The sequence below is a fragment of the Marmota flaviventris genome, chromosome 9, assembly GCF_047511675.1.
Source record: "Marmota flaviventris isolate mMarFla1 chromosome 9, mMarFla1.hap1, whole genome shotgun sequence".
Classification (NCBI taxonomy): Eukaryota; Metazoa; Chordata; class Mammalia; order Rodentia; family Sciuridae; genus Marmota; species Marmota flaviventris.
The window spans coordinates 15,775,277-15,789,439 of NC_092506.1; the positions used below are offsets into that span (position 1 = coordinate 15,775,277).

Sequence of the window (14,163 nt, forward strand, 5' to 3'; positions counted from 1 at the left end):
TTTTCCTCAAAACAACTGCATCATGAATATTTAATACCCTCAACATATTTGTATGGAAATGTGTGCTGTTTATGGATTTATAGAAAGATATTTATACATATTCTGTATATACTCAGATGACTGAGATTTATCTTTTCTACCTTAACCTATTCAACACCCTGCTTCATGTCCCTAAGTTCATTTATCTGTGGAAAACCTACATAATTTTCAATGGTAGATAATTTAGAAACTTCACCCAAAGCTATATAATGAGAAAAAGGAATGTGGTTTCAAAGAAAATTATCTTTTGCTACCGTATGTTTCAGAATATTTTGAGTGAATAAATATGAAAAACAATTGCCAAAGATAGGGCCTCTTTAAACATAAAAAGACATGATAAGAGGAATTCATAAATTCATTTAAAATATGAATGTCTGTTTTATATATATATATATATATATATATATATATATATATATATATATATATATAAAATAGTATATATATATATATATATATATATATATATATATATATATATATATATATATATCTTTATGTGTGGAGTCTCATATTAATTTACATGTTTCGAATATTGAACACATGCTATATTGGCTTTTCCTTTGTGGGACATGAATGTGTAAGCCTGAAATAAGGGGAAGAATTATCAGATGGCATGGTGGAAGTAACTTATAAATGACAAAATTCAGATGCATTTTCCTTTCCTTTCCTTTAGACCTTATTTGCAATCATGAAAACATAATGTTAAAGAAAAACTACACCGTGGTGACTGAGTTTATTCTGCTGGGACTCACAGATCGAGCAGAGCTGCAGCCTGTCCTTTTTGTGGTGTTTTTAGTCATCTACCTTATCACAGTAATTGGCAATGTGACAATGATTTTCTTAATCAGAGCTGACTCAAAGCTTCACACCCCAATGTACTTCTTCCTCAGCCACCTCTCCTTTGTAGATCTCTGTTATGCCACTACTGTTGCCCCTCAGATGCTGGTTAACTTCTTGTCTAAGAGAAAAACCATTTCCTTCATTGGCTGCATAATACAATTCCACTTTTTCATTGCCCTGGTGATAACTGATTATTATATGCTTGCAGTGATGGCTTATGACCGCTACATGGCCATCTGCAAGCCCTTGTTATACAGTAGCAAAATGTCCAGGCGTGTGTGTCTCTCTCTTGTTGTTGCTGATTATGTTTATGGCTTTGCAAATGGCCTTGTGCAGACCATCCTGATGCTTCGTCTGTCCTTTTGTGGACCCAATGAGATTAATCACTTTTATTGTGCAGATCCCCCTTTAATGGTGCTAGCCTGCTCAGATACCTATGCCAAGAGAATGGCCATGTTTGTGGTGGCTGGGTCCAACCTCACCTGCTCTCTCACCATCATCCTCATCTCCTACATTTTCATCTTTGCTGCCATTCTTCGAATCCGCTCTGCTGAGGGCAGGCAGAAGGCCTTCTCTACCTGTGGGTCCCATCTCACTGCTGTCACTATATTTTATGGGACATTGTTCTGTATGCACCTGCGGGCCCCTTCTGAGACATCTGTAGAGCAAGGGAAAATTGTGGCTGTATTTTATATCTTTGTGAGTCCCATGCTAAACCCTATGATCTATAGCCTGAGGAACAAAGATGTTAAAATAGCAATAAGAAAAGTTTTTAAAAAAGAATTGTTTGCTAAATAAATGTGTCAAAACTACATGAGATTTCCTTATTATCCTATTTGTAAGTACTTTAATAAATCATTTTCTTTCACTGATTATTCTTTGTCTCTTTCAATTCATATATAGAATTATAATTATGGAGGCCAGGCAATGGTGGAACACACCTGTAATTTCAGTGGCTGAGGAGGCTGAGACATGAGTTCAATGCCAGCCTCAGCAACGGCGAGGTGCTAAGAAACTTAGTGAGACCCTGTCTCTAAATAAAATACAAAATAGTGCTCAGGATGTGGCTCAGTGGTTGAGCTCCCCTGAGTTCAATCCCTGGTACCCCCTACCCCTCAAAAAAAGAATTGTAAGTATATTGTAAGTTGTCATCTAGAATTTGTAGCACCATCTCAGTGAATGTTAAATATAGTATAGAAATTAAAATATGAAATCAGAGGCAAGTATTGTTCTCTACATCTGTGAAGAACTCATAATTCTGTGCATAGTGCTCACACAGGTACGAATTCTAAAACAGAACTACCAATTGCCAGATCAATAACAATTATAAGATACCTACAGTGCTTAATAACTTCCAAACTATTTCCAAAATGTTGTCAATCATAGAAGGTGATAATATTTTCCTTTTATTCAAATTATATGCATTAATTAAAAATTTTCTAAATGTCATAGGTTATTTCAAATCACATATATTTCAAGTGATATTACTGATTAAATAGAATACTCATGTGAAGTGATTTATAAAAATGTTAGATTTCATTTCAGAGTTTTCTATTTATTTGTTATGAATACACATAATCTTCAATATGTAACCTCTCCTCCTCTAATTCCTTACCATTGCAAGTGTGTTCTTTTTACATAAATAGTTTTTTTTTTTTGCATATAACATTTTAGCCATGTAAATCTATGGGTATTCATATGTGTGTATAAAATTGATTGTAACACTTTTGCTGCTGCTTATTCAATTTTATCTTGAGACAAATCCTTATTTTTTATTTTGCCTGTTGACTTTTAAAAATTTCTCTATATTTATGTAGATGTTTTTATATATAAATGTTTTTTGCCATTTACTTTGCCATTTATTTTGAAATGCTAACATTTTATTGTTTTTGATTATTGTAAACAGATTTATATTTAATTTTATTGCTTAATCCTTTGCAGTTAGAAATATTTTTCCACGTGTAATTAAGTTTATCCTTACTTATGTCAACAAATTAGTTTTATGATTTCACTTGTTATATTTTATAATAAACTATTTCAAACCTCCTGTAAAAAATAGAAAAAAATCCTTTTGTGAGCAGAACTAATTACTATTAAAAGTTCACACAAGGTCATATATATTTCAGATTTTATATATTTGGATATTATAGGGTTGAATCTTCCCCTGCCTGATTCTACTTCTTTCCCCATTTACTGCAATAAATGTTACTATGAATTTAAAGTTTCTCATCCCGAGACTGGGTTACAATATTTTCCAGTGTTTATGTGTTTATAGTTTTATATAGTATGGTTTTACTAGGTTTAAAAGGTGATATAAATGAAATAAATCTGTTTATGAATTTTTAAATTTTTTGCTATCATTATTAATTTTTTTTTCCCATTCTGATTCACATAACAGTGATTTTCATTACTATAGTCTATGCCAAAGACACAACAAATGTAACCATGCTACGATTCATAGGCAAATTACATTTTCCACTTCCTTGATAATGGAAAAACCTGGTGACAAGTTCTCTTCTGAAATTTTAAGTGTGTACCAGTAAAAGAGTTATCCTGTGGGTCAGTGATTTCTAGGTCATAGGATATGAGGATTTCTAAACTTACTGTACAGTGTGCGTTTGTTTAGAAGCATATACTCCTGTAAACAGTGTGTGAGTGCTCTCATTATTCCCCATTCTTACCAAAAATAGGTATTTTCAGACTTCTTAATTATTTCCCAGTCTGATCAATGAAAAGTGAATTTTAAGTTTGGATCATTACAGTTGATATTAAATAGTTTTAAATGAATTGATTATAAAATAAATCAAAATTTATTTTTGTAAGTGATGTGCCAATATTCTTAGTACATTTTCAGCTGGATTGTTTTGTCATTATTTCATCCATTTGAAATGTATTCCTATATATTCTGTAGTAGATACAAATCTTTAGATGTTATATGCAATGTATCTAAAAACTGTTTATAACTTATATTTCATTTTTTGTGCATGATATATTTGATAGTGAAAGTGATTCATTTAAACATGTTAAAATTTATTAATCTTTTCATTCACGTTTTGTTTGTGTTGTTAGAAAGTCTTTCCTTTGATAAAGACATTCTTTAATGTTTTCTTCCAATGTTTTGGGCATGACTTTTGCATACTGAGAACTTTATTTTTTCTAGTATTTCCATTTGTGCATAACATAATAGGGGGAGTGTGTTTTTTGATTTAAAAATCACCAATTGGTTATTTCTTAAATACTCCTTACTTTTCTCATTGAATATGTAGTGGAAATTCTCCATTATCAAGTTTTCATTTATGTATCTGGGTTTTTGTGAAATTTTTATTTTAGAATCAATTTCTCAATCCTTGTATCAATAAAATTACCCTAACGAAACTATATTTATCATCTCTTACAGAAATGCATCCATTAATGGATTTTCCTGAAGGATTTCTTAGAAAAGTTACCTTTAAAATAGGTGCCTATACTATTTTCCCTCAAGTCCATGTCTATGGTTTCTAGAAAAAGGCGCCTTCATTCACCCAGTCGTTATGTTGAAGAGACTAAGTAAGAAATTTAAGTTAATTGCAGTGTATATGTCCTCCTGTATCTCATTTTGGTGGCTACCACTACAGTATTCCCTTCTTATGGTTTAATGTCTTCCATGATGAATCTCATCAGTTTTACATGCCTTGATCATCCTTTCTTTCCCATACAAAGAGGTTCAATTCCCAAATCAGAAGATATGAGTGTTTGACATGGACATTAGAGGTGCTTTGGAGAAAAATAAAGCAGGGTATGGTTGGGGAGTAGTGGAGTCAGGGTAGGACCCTCTGTGGACATCATATCTGAGCAAGGCCTGAATGAGGAAGTAGCACACAGATGTCTGTGGAAGAGTTTTCCAGGCACCCACACAGTAACACAAGAGCCCCAATATATAATAATGCTCTTGATTTTTTAAAAGGTATAGCAAGGAGACAAATATATGTGGACCAGAGTAAGAGAAGATAACTTCAATCCCTCAGGAATATGTTTAGAAGAAGTGTCAGATCACATAGGACTTAACTTTTCAGGTCGGCATGTAATCATTGTCTCCCTCCAATTCTAGACTGTAAGCTGCATAAAGGAAGGAACAATACCGATTTTTCTGGCTGCTCTACAAAAACCCAGCATAGTACCTTTTTTTATTAAACAATATCAACTCAATATTTATTGAATGAATGGATAAGCTGATGAATAAGTTGAAATGTATGTTTTAGGGATTATAGTTTAACTGGAATTTTGAATAAGGTAGAAGGCAGGGTCTGATCATTTCCTTTGGCTGTAATTCAATTCTGTGCTCAATGGGGCCCAGAAAAATGAAATACTTTTTTGTTTTTTAAGTTCCTTAGTCAGTCAGCTAAGTATAAGTGGTTTACTAGAAACCATTTAGTGAGAAATGTGCGCTTTTATTGTGGATTAAAAGAATGTTTAATATCAAAAGTGTACATAAAATTGACATCAATAAATCATATTCTACATGATACATATGCTTCTATATGTATGCATATGTATGTGAATATCTAGGAAGCCATTTGTTCTGCTTTTGTATCTCTGCTTTTTTATAATATGCACATAACTTATATTTAAATTAGATTAAATATTTATGGAGAGGTATGTATATACATATATACACACAAGCCTACATATATGCTAAAAAGAGACATTAAAGAATGAGTGTAAATTGCTTAAATTGGTTACTTAACTTATGATATCTTAGCAGATTTCAGAAACAGGAAGATCCATTTAGACCATTATGGCTCTGATCTTCTTGAATAAGGATATTGAGACTTGATGGGAGGAAAAGAGGTGGCAGGTGGTAGTTGGCTTATGGATAATATTTTGAAGGTAAAAGTAACAGAATTATCTCATGAACTGTTATGGCATGTCTGGGAATTATGAGACACTTTCTCCAAAATGCACTTATCTGTTTAGTTATTTTTGTCTGCAAAAATGAACATAGTACTTCCATTGACTTGAGATGGAGATGCAATGTCTGGAATATTAGGGGAAGCCATGAGGAGTTCAGTTGCTATTGATGTTAAGTTGGAGATGTAAGCAGTTACATCCTAAGTTTGGAGTTTGGAAAAGAGGTCAGGTTTCAATATTTAATTTCAGCCTATGTAGTTTTTAGTTGGTATTTTAAACCAGAAAACTGAATAAGATTACCAAAATAGACTAATTATAAAAGAAAGGAGCATCAACAACTGAGCTCTGAGCTACCTAAACATGAAAGTCACAGAAAAAGAGGGAATAAACAAAGCCATGAAGACAAAATCATGTGGTACAAGGAAAATTTAGAGTCGCATGTCATGGGATATAAGAGAAGAAAACTGCTCAAGAAGAAGTTAGTGATCAGTGAGGCCAAATGTTATTGGACGGACAATAAATCTGAGCATAGAGACCATAGCAGTGGATTAAGCTGTGTAAAGGCCCCCAGAGACTTTCATAAGAGCAGTTTCATGGAGTGAAGGAGGGAAAACGGGGTTCCAGTGAGCTTGAAGAAAACAGCACAGGAGACCTGCACAGGACAAGTCCATTCAGCTGTTGTCAACACCTTTAGTTGCCAAGGGGGAGGCCCAGTGGTAGAATGGCAGGTGAGGGAGGCAGGAGGATCAAGGCAAGAAGAGAGAAGAACCAGGAGGATGGTGGGATGCAGGCAAATAAGGGCCACACACCAAAGACCTCAAACAAGTACACAAATGTAGATTAAGTTTTAAATAAAATATTTTACTGAGGTTTCTTTTGGATTTTTTTTTTTACATCAAAAAGCAAAGTAATCTATGTTACTGAATAAAATACCCGATTTTTCATTTCTTTTTATTTACAATGCATCGTGTTGGTCTCCTTATCACAGTAAAGGAATCAAGCACTCTGAGACATAGGTATGAGCAATCATATAATGGTAACTATGTCTTAGAATTCTGGGATAATCAAGAACCAGTGGGATGTGTGTGTGGGTGGGTCCTTGTTTTTCTAATCATCTTCATGATCACCAGAGTCAAAATTTTGGCCAATTTCTATTATTCAGGACTGACTTAGAGCTCCACACTGTATTGTTATTTCTCATCAGTGACATGTTCCTTGTTGGCTTCTGTTGTTCTTCTATCATTGATAAAATAGGCTATCAATTTCTGGGTAAAGAACCTAGTCATTTCAAATAATACATGTGTCATGCAGTTCTTTTTGGTTGCTGGCATCAAGGTCTGTCATAATCTCTGATCGTTTTGTGGACATCTGAAGCCTTCTCCCATCAGTCACAATGTGCTCCCATCCATCATCCCTAGTGTTGGGCACCTACATTGCAGCCTTCATCAATACTGTTATTCACACTGCATTTGTCTAATGCATCTCTTGCTGCTCAGTTATCAATGATTTTTTCTGTCACACTGCCTCATTCTGAAACCCCCCTTGTCTTCAGCATCCATCACTAAGGTTGTCCTTCCTGCTGTTGCCAGTTTTATGAATTGAACTTTTTCCTCAGGATTCTCATTTCCCAACTCTCCATCCTCACTGTCCAGAGGATGAGGGTTCGTTTTGCAGAAGGGAGGTGCAAAGCCTTCTCTACCTGAACTTCTCATTGGTGGTGCCCCCTCTTCTTTTGAACAGTCAGGTTACTGTATTCACTCTTTAACTCCAGCTATTGAATGGACCAAAACAAAGAGTGTCTGGGTTTTATTGAGTGATGGTCTCATGGCAAGCACTCTCATGTGAAATCTGAGAAACAAGGAGGTCAATAATTTAATAAGTAATAATTTTAAAAATAATTTTAAAAACTTCTTTATATTTCAGAAAGCTACAAAAATGAGTTTAATTATTTTCATGAGGAAATGGTAAATGTTTGAGAAGATATAAATATATAACATAAACACTGACAATGAACACATAAATCAAAGCAACACATGGAACATTACTAGTACATACCATTTCTAAGTTTCTATGTATCAGTTAAAAATAAATTAAGTGAAAATGAAAAATCCTTCTTTTAGTTCTATATTTGGAATCAATAAAGCATAGAATTTCATAATTACTTAGAAAATGTCAGAAATAAGCAAATTCTCCTCTAATACTTCTGGGTCCATTTGATCCATCCATGAGGCCTTTTTAATGATAGTAGTGATGAACAAAATGGTTCAAACATCCAGAAGAATATCATCACTCTGAATAAATGCCACTTATTCCTCTGAACCTAAGTGCATTAACATAAATCAAATATTATATTTTAACACTCCATTTATAAAATATAAAGGTGGCAGGGACAGAGAAAGACTGAATGCCAACAGGGATTATTCCATATTCTTCAACATTGATGGCTTAAAATTTGGGGGTTTAAATGCCAGAGGAGACGTGATGAAGGGTAGGCTGACCAGGATATGACCCGGGACTGAAACAGAGCTAAGAGTGTGCCTCTTGCTCTTAGTGAACCAGAGAGAAATATCAGAACTAAATTGTGATAGTATTGTTGAAGTCCAGAGATCCTAACATTGGAAGGTAATCTAGGATTCTGAGATTATAATGGGAATCAACTACAGAGTTAAACTGAAATAATATGTGAATTGAAATAATAACATCTAAATGATCATTAAGCAGAAGGTTCTGGTATTCAGAAAAAAAATGTGCTTCATAATTCCTCACCATAAACTCTTCAATTGTTTGATTTTTGCATAGATAAGCAATTTAACCTTAACTATCTAGGTAAAGCCAAACATCCTCTCCTTAGTGCATTGTCAAATAGCCATATACATCTACTTTATGGATACATGCAATTTCATTGGAATAAGTAAAGGTTTAAGTTGATTTTACTGAGACTTTCATTATTGGTATAGTTTTCTTTCTCTCTCTCCCTTTTTCCTCTCTCTCTCTTTCTCTTTCTTTCTTTTCTTTCTTCTTTCTGATATTGGGAAATAATACAGAGGTCCTTTACTACAGAGCTATTTAGGATCTCTTTATGTTGCTGAGACTAGCCTCAAACATGTGATTCTTTCAAAATCACTGGGATTATAGGCCTGCACCACCATACTCAGATCAGTATATGTATTTTATGCAATAGGACTGATATTCTTTACACATAGTTAACACTGAAATATGCCCATAAAATATTGGAAAGGTTCTGGAGAAATTACAACCCTTGCACATGATTAGTGGGGATGGTGAAGTGGTTATGGAGAATACTTGAAGCTCCCTCAAAATTTGAATATAGAGAGTATCATCCAACAATCTACCTTCTGGGTACATGTATAAAAGAACTGAAATTAGAAACTTGATTTTTATGTTGATTGCATTATTAATAACATAACTAAGAAATGGAAACAAATTACATGTCTATTGTTGGATGGGTAGATAAGAGAATGTAGTGTGTAAACCTAGTGCATTATTATTAGGCATTAGAAACAAAGGCAATTCTGCTCTATGTAACAACATGGATGCATCCAGAGACCATTATACTAAGTGAAGTCAGTCACAGAAGTACAAATTCTATAGGATTCTATTTAGTAACTTACATGTAACGCTCAAAGTCAAAGAAGCTCAGTGTGAAAAAGTAGTTGCCAGGGACTATGGAAATGTAGACATGGGGAGCTCCTTTTCAATGTGTATAAAATTTTATTTATGCAAGATGGTTAGTTTTCTTTTAACCAATATTTAAAACATTTGTAAAACATATTTGGCTGAGTGATATTCAACAACTTTTTGACCTACAAAAATGTTAATTTCACTTGGCTCAACTTACATATAAGACCTTACCAGATACATGGTCCCAGATTATTAGTCAAAAATACAAATGACTTTAAACAGAAAAATAAGTCATTTTACCAAAAATCAAATCAACTCAACTAAAAAGCAAAAGATATCCATTTTCATCTATCATGAACTACAGAAATGTTTACAGAGCATGTAGGAAAACAAGTGTCCCCTTACAGTGCAGAGCAAATGTAATTTGGCACACATTTTTAAAAAATATTTTATTGGCTTTAATTAGTTATACATGAGAGTAGAATGCATTTATGCACTTTGATATATCATACATAGATGGGGTATAATTTCTCATTTTTCTGAGTGTACATGTTATAGAATTACATTGGTCATGCAGTCACATATACATAAAGTAATAATGTCTGTTTTACTCTACTATCCTTCTGATTCCTACATCCCCTCCCCTCCAGCAAAATTAAGTTTCAGATTTGAAGATGAAATTAAACCTTTCATGATAAACAAAAATTAAAAGAATTCACAACTAGAAAGCCTACGCTACAGAACATTCTCAACAAAGTATTCCATGAGGATGAAATAAAAAAAAAAGGTGAAAAACCTAGAAAGGGAGGATCTGAACTAAAGGAATATTCAACCAAAGGAGAAACTAAGTCAAATTGATAACCAGAAATAAATCAAAATGACAAGGAATACAAATCATATCAATAATAACCTTGAATATTAATAGCCTAAACTCATCAATCAAAAGACAGAGAATGTCAGATTGAATTAAAAATTAAGACCCAACAATATGCTGTCTTCAAGAGACTCACTTCATGGACAAAGACATCCACAGGCTGAAAGTGTAAAGATGGAAAGACTTATCACTCATATGGATTGCATAAACAAGCAGGGGTTTCCATCTTCATTTCAAAGTAGACTTCAAACCAAAGTTAATCTTAGAAAATACAAAAAAAAGAGAGATAATACCCTGCATTCTATCAGATCACAATGGAATGTAATTAGAAATCAATGATAAAATAAAAAAAAAAATAGAAGCTACTGAAACAAATGGAGACTAAATATTACTCTGTGGAATGATGAAAGGTTGAAATAAAAAAAAATTCTCAGAGGTGAATGAGAACTCTGATACAACATATCAAAATGTCTGGGACACTATGAAGGCAGTACTAAGAGGAAAGTTTATTGCATTTAGCACATTCATTAAAAGAATAAAAAGTCAACAAATAAATGACCTAACATTATGTCTCAAAGCCTTAGAAAAAGAAGAACAAATCAACACCCAAAGCAGTAGAAGACAGGAAATAAATAAAATCAGAGCTGAAATCAATGAAATCAAAACAAAAGTAAAAATTGACAAAATAAAAAAAATTGGTTCTTTGAAAAATAAATAAAATGGATTAATCCCTGGACATGCTAGTGAAGAGAAAAAGGGAGAAAACCCAAATTACTAAAATACAAGATGAAGAAGAAAATATCATGAGAGACATGTCTGAAATACAGAGGATAATAAGAAACTATTTTGAAGAGCCCTAATATCCAGAGTATACAAAGAACTCAAAAAATTAGACAATAAGAGAACAAACAACCCAATCAACAAATGGGCCAAGGACCTGAACAGACACTTCTCAGAGGAGGACATACAATCAATCAACAAGTACATGAAAAAATGCTCACCATCTCTAGCTGTCAGAGAAATGCAAATCAAAACCACCCTAAGATACCATCTCACTCCAGTAAGATTGGCAGCCATTATTAAGTCAAACAACAACAAGTGCTGGCAAGGATGTGGGGAAAAGGGTACACTTGTACATTGCTGGTAGGACTGCAGATTGGTGCAGCCAATTTGGAAAGCAGTATGGAGATTTCTTGGAAAGCTGGGAATGGAACCACCATTTGACCCAGCTATTCCCCTTCTTGGTCTATTCCCTAAAGACCTAAAAAGAGCATGCTACAGGGACACTGCTACATCGATGTTCATAGCAGCACAATTCACAATAGCAAGACTGTGGAACCAACCTAGATGCCCTTCAATAGACGAATGGATTAAAAAAATGTGGCATTTATACACAATGGAGTATTACTCTGCATTAAAAAATGACAAAATCATAGAATTTGCAGGGAAATGGATGGCATTAGAGCAGATTATGCTAAGTGAAGCTAGCCAATCCCTAAAAAACAAATGCCAAATGTCTTCTTTGATATAAGGAGAGTAACTAAGATCAGAGTGGGACGAAGAGCAGGAGAAGAAGATTAACATTTAACAGGGATGAGAGGTGGGAGGGAAAGGGAGAGAGAAGGGAAATTGCATGGAAATGGAAGGAGACCCTCAGGGTTATACAGTGGAGGGGGTAGAGAGAGAGGAGGGGAGGGGAGGGGAGAGGTGGGGAGAGGGGAGGGTGGAGGATGGGAAAGGCAGCGGAGCACAACAGACACTAGTATGGCAATATGTAAATCAATGGATGTGTAACTGATGTGATTCTGCAATCTGTGTATGGGGTGAAGGTGGGAGTTCATAACCCACTTGAATCAAAGTGTGGAATATGATATGTCAAGAAATTTGTAAGGTTTTGAACAACCAACAATAAAAAATTAAAAAAAAAGAAATTAAAAAAAGAAACTATTTTGAAAATGTACACGCCAATAAAATAGAAAATATCAAAGACATCGACAAATTTCTAGAGATATGTGACCTACCCAAATTAAATAAAGAGGTCATGCACCATTTAAATAGATCAATTTCAAGTAATGAAATATAAATGCCATGAAAAGCCTACCAACAAGGAAAAGCCCAGGACGAGGGGGATTCTCAGCCGAATTCTACAAGACTTTCACAGAAGAATTAACACGAATACTCCTCAAAGTATTCCATGAAATAGCAAAGGAGGGAACCCTTACAAACTCATTCTATAAGACTAATCTCACCCTGATACCAAATCCAGATAAAGACACATCAAGGAAAGAAAACTTCAGACCAATATCACTGATGTAAAAAGTCTCAATAAAATTCTGCCAAATCACATACAAAAAATATTAAAAACATAGTGCACCACAATCATGTTGGGTTCATCCCAAAGATGCAGGGTTGGTTCAACATATGGACATCAATAAACATAATTCATCATATTAATAGATTAAAAAACAAGAATTACATGATCTTCACAATAGATGCAGAAAAAGCATTTGACAAAATACAGCATACCCTCATGTTTAAAACACTAGAAATACTAGGAATAGTGGGAACATATCTCAACATTGTAAAAGCTATAAATGTTAAACTCAAGGCCAGCATCATTCTCAATGGAGAAAAATTGAAAACATTTCCACTAAAAACTGGAACAAGACAAGAATGTCCTCTTTTACCACTTCTATTCAACATCATCTTTGAAATTCTATCCAGAGCAATCAGACAAAATAAATAAATAGATAGACAAATAAAATGTTACAAATAGGAAAAGAAGAACTCAAACTATCATTATTTGCTGATGACATGATTATATATCTAGAAGATCCAAAAAATTCCACCATAAAACTTCTAAAACTAATAAATGAATTCAGCAAAGTACCATAAAATCAACACCCATAAATTAAATGAGATTTTATACATCAGTGACAAATCCACTGAAAGAAAAATTAGGAAAACTACCCCAACCACAATAGCTTCAAAAAATAAAAATTAAAAAACTGAGAATCAGTCCAACAAAAGATGTGAAAGATCTCTACAATGAAAACTACAGAACATTAAAGAAAGAAATTGAAGAAAACCTCAGATGATGGAAAGATCTCTTGTGCTCCTGGATACTCAGAATTAATATTGTCAAATGGCCATACTACCAAAAGCATTATACAAATTTAATAAAATTCCTATTAAAATCCCAATGACTTGCTTCATAGAAGTAAAAAAAAATCATGAAATTTATTTGAAAATATAAGAGACCCAAAATAGCTAAAGCAATCTTTAGCAAGAAAAATGAAGCAAGAGGCATCACAATACCAGTACTTAAACTATACTACAGAGATATAGTAACAAAAATGGCATGGTATTGGCACCAAAATAGACTTGTAGACCAATGATGCAGAATAGAGGACATAGAGACAAATCTACAGAAATACAGTTATGTCATAGTAGACATAAGTGACAAAAACATTCACTGGAGAAAAGACAGCCTATTTAACAAATGGTGATGTCAAAACTGGAAATTCATGTGTAGCAAAATGAAATTAAATCTCTTATTTCTCACTCTGCACAAAAATCAACTCAAAGTGGATCAAAGACTTAGCACTAGAACAGAGACTCTGCACCAAATGGAAGAAAAAAATAGGCCCAAATCTTCACCATGTCAGCTAGGAGCTGACTTCCTTAACAAGACTCCTAATGCACAAGAAGTAAAATCAAAAGTCAATAAATGAAATGGACTCAAGTTAAAAAGCTTCTTCTCAGCAAAGGAAACAATCCATAATGTGAGGAGAGAGGCTACGAATTGGGAGAAAATCTTTACCACATGCACCTCCAACAAAGCATTAATCTCTAGGATACACAAAGAACTCAGAAAA

General features: G+C 33.7%; 1 protein-coding gene across 1 annotated transcript; it reads left to right on the forward strand.

Annotated features, from left to right (window-relative positions):
- Positions 1-741: 741 nt before the first annotated feature.
- On the forward strand, positions 742-1,680 carry LOC114082133 (olfactory receptor 5M5-like). The gene has a single exon (XM_027923523.2). The coding sequence runs from the start codon at positions 742-744 to the stop codon at positions 1,678-1,680; it is 939 nt and encodes a 312-aa protein (XP_027779324.2).
- Positions 1,681-14,163: the final 12,483 nt, after the last annotated feature.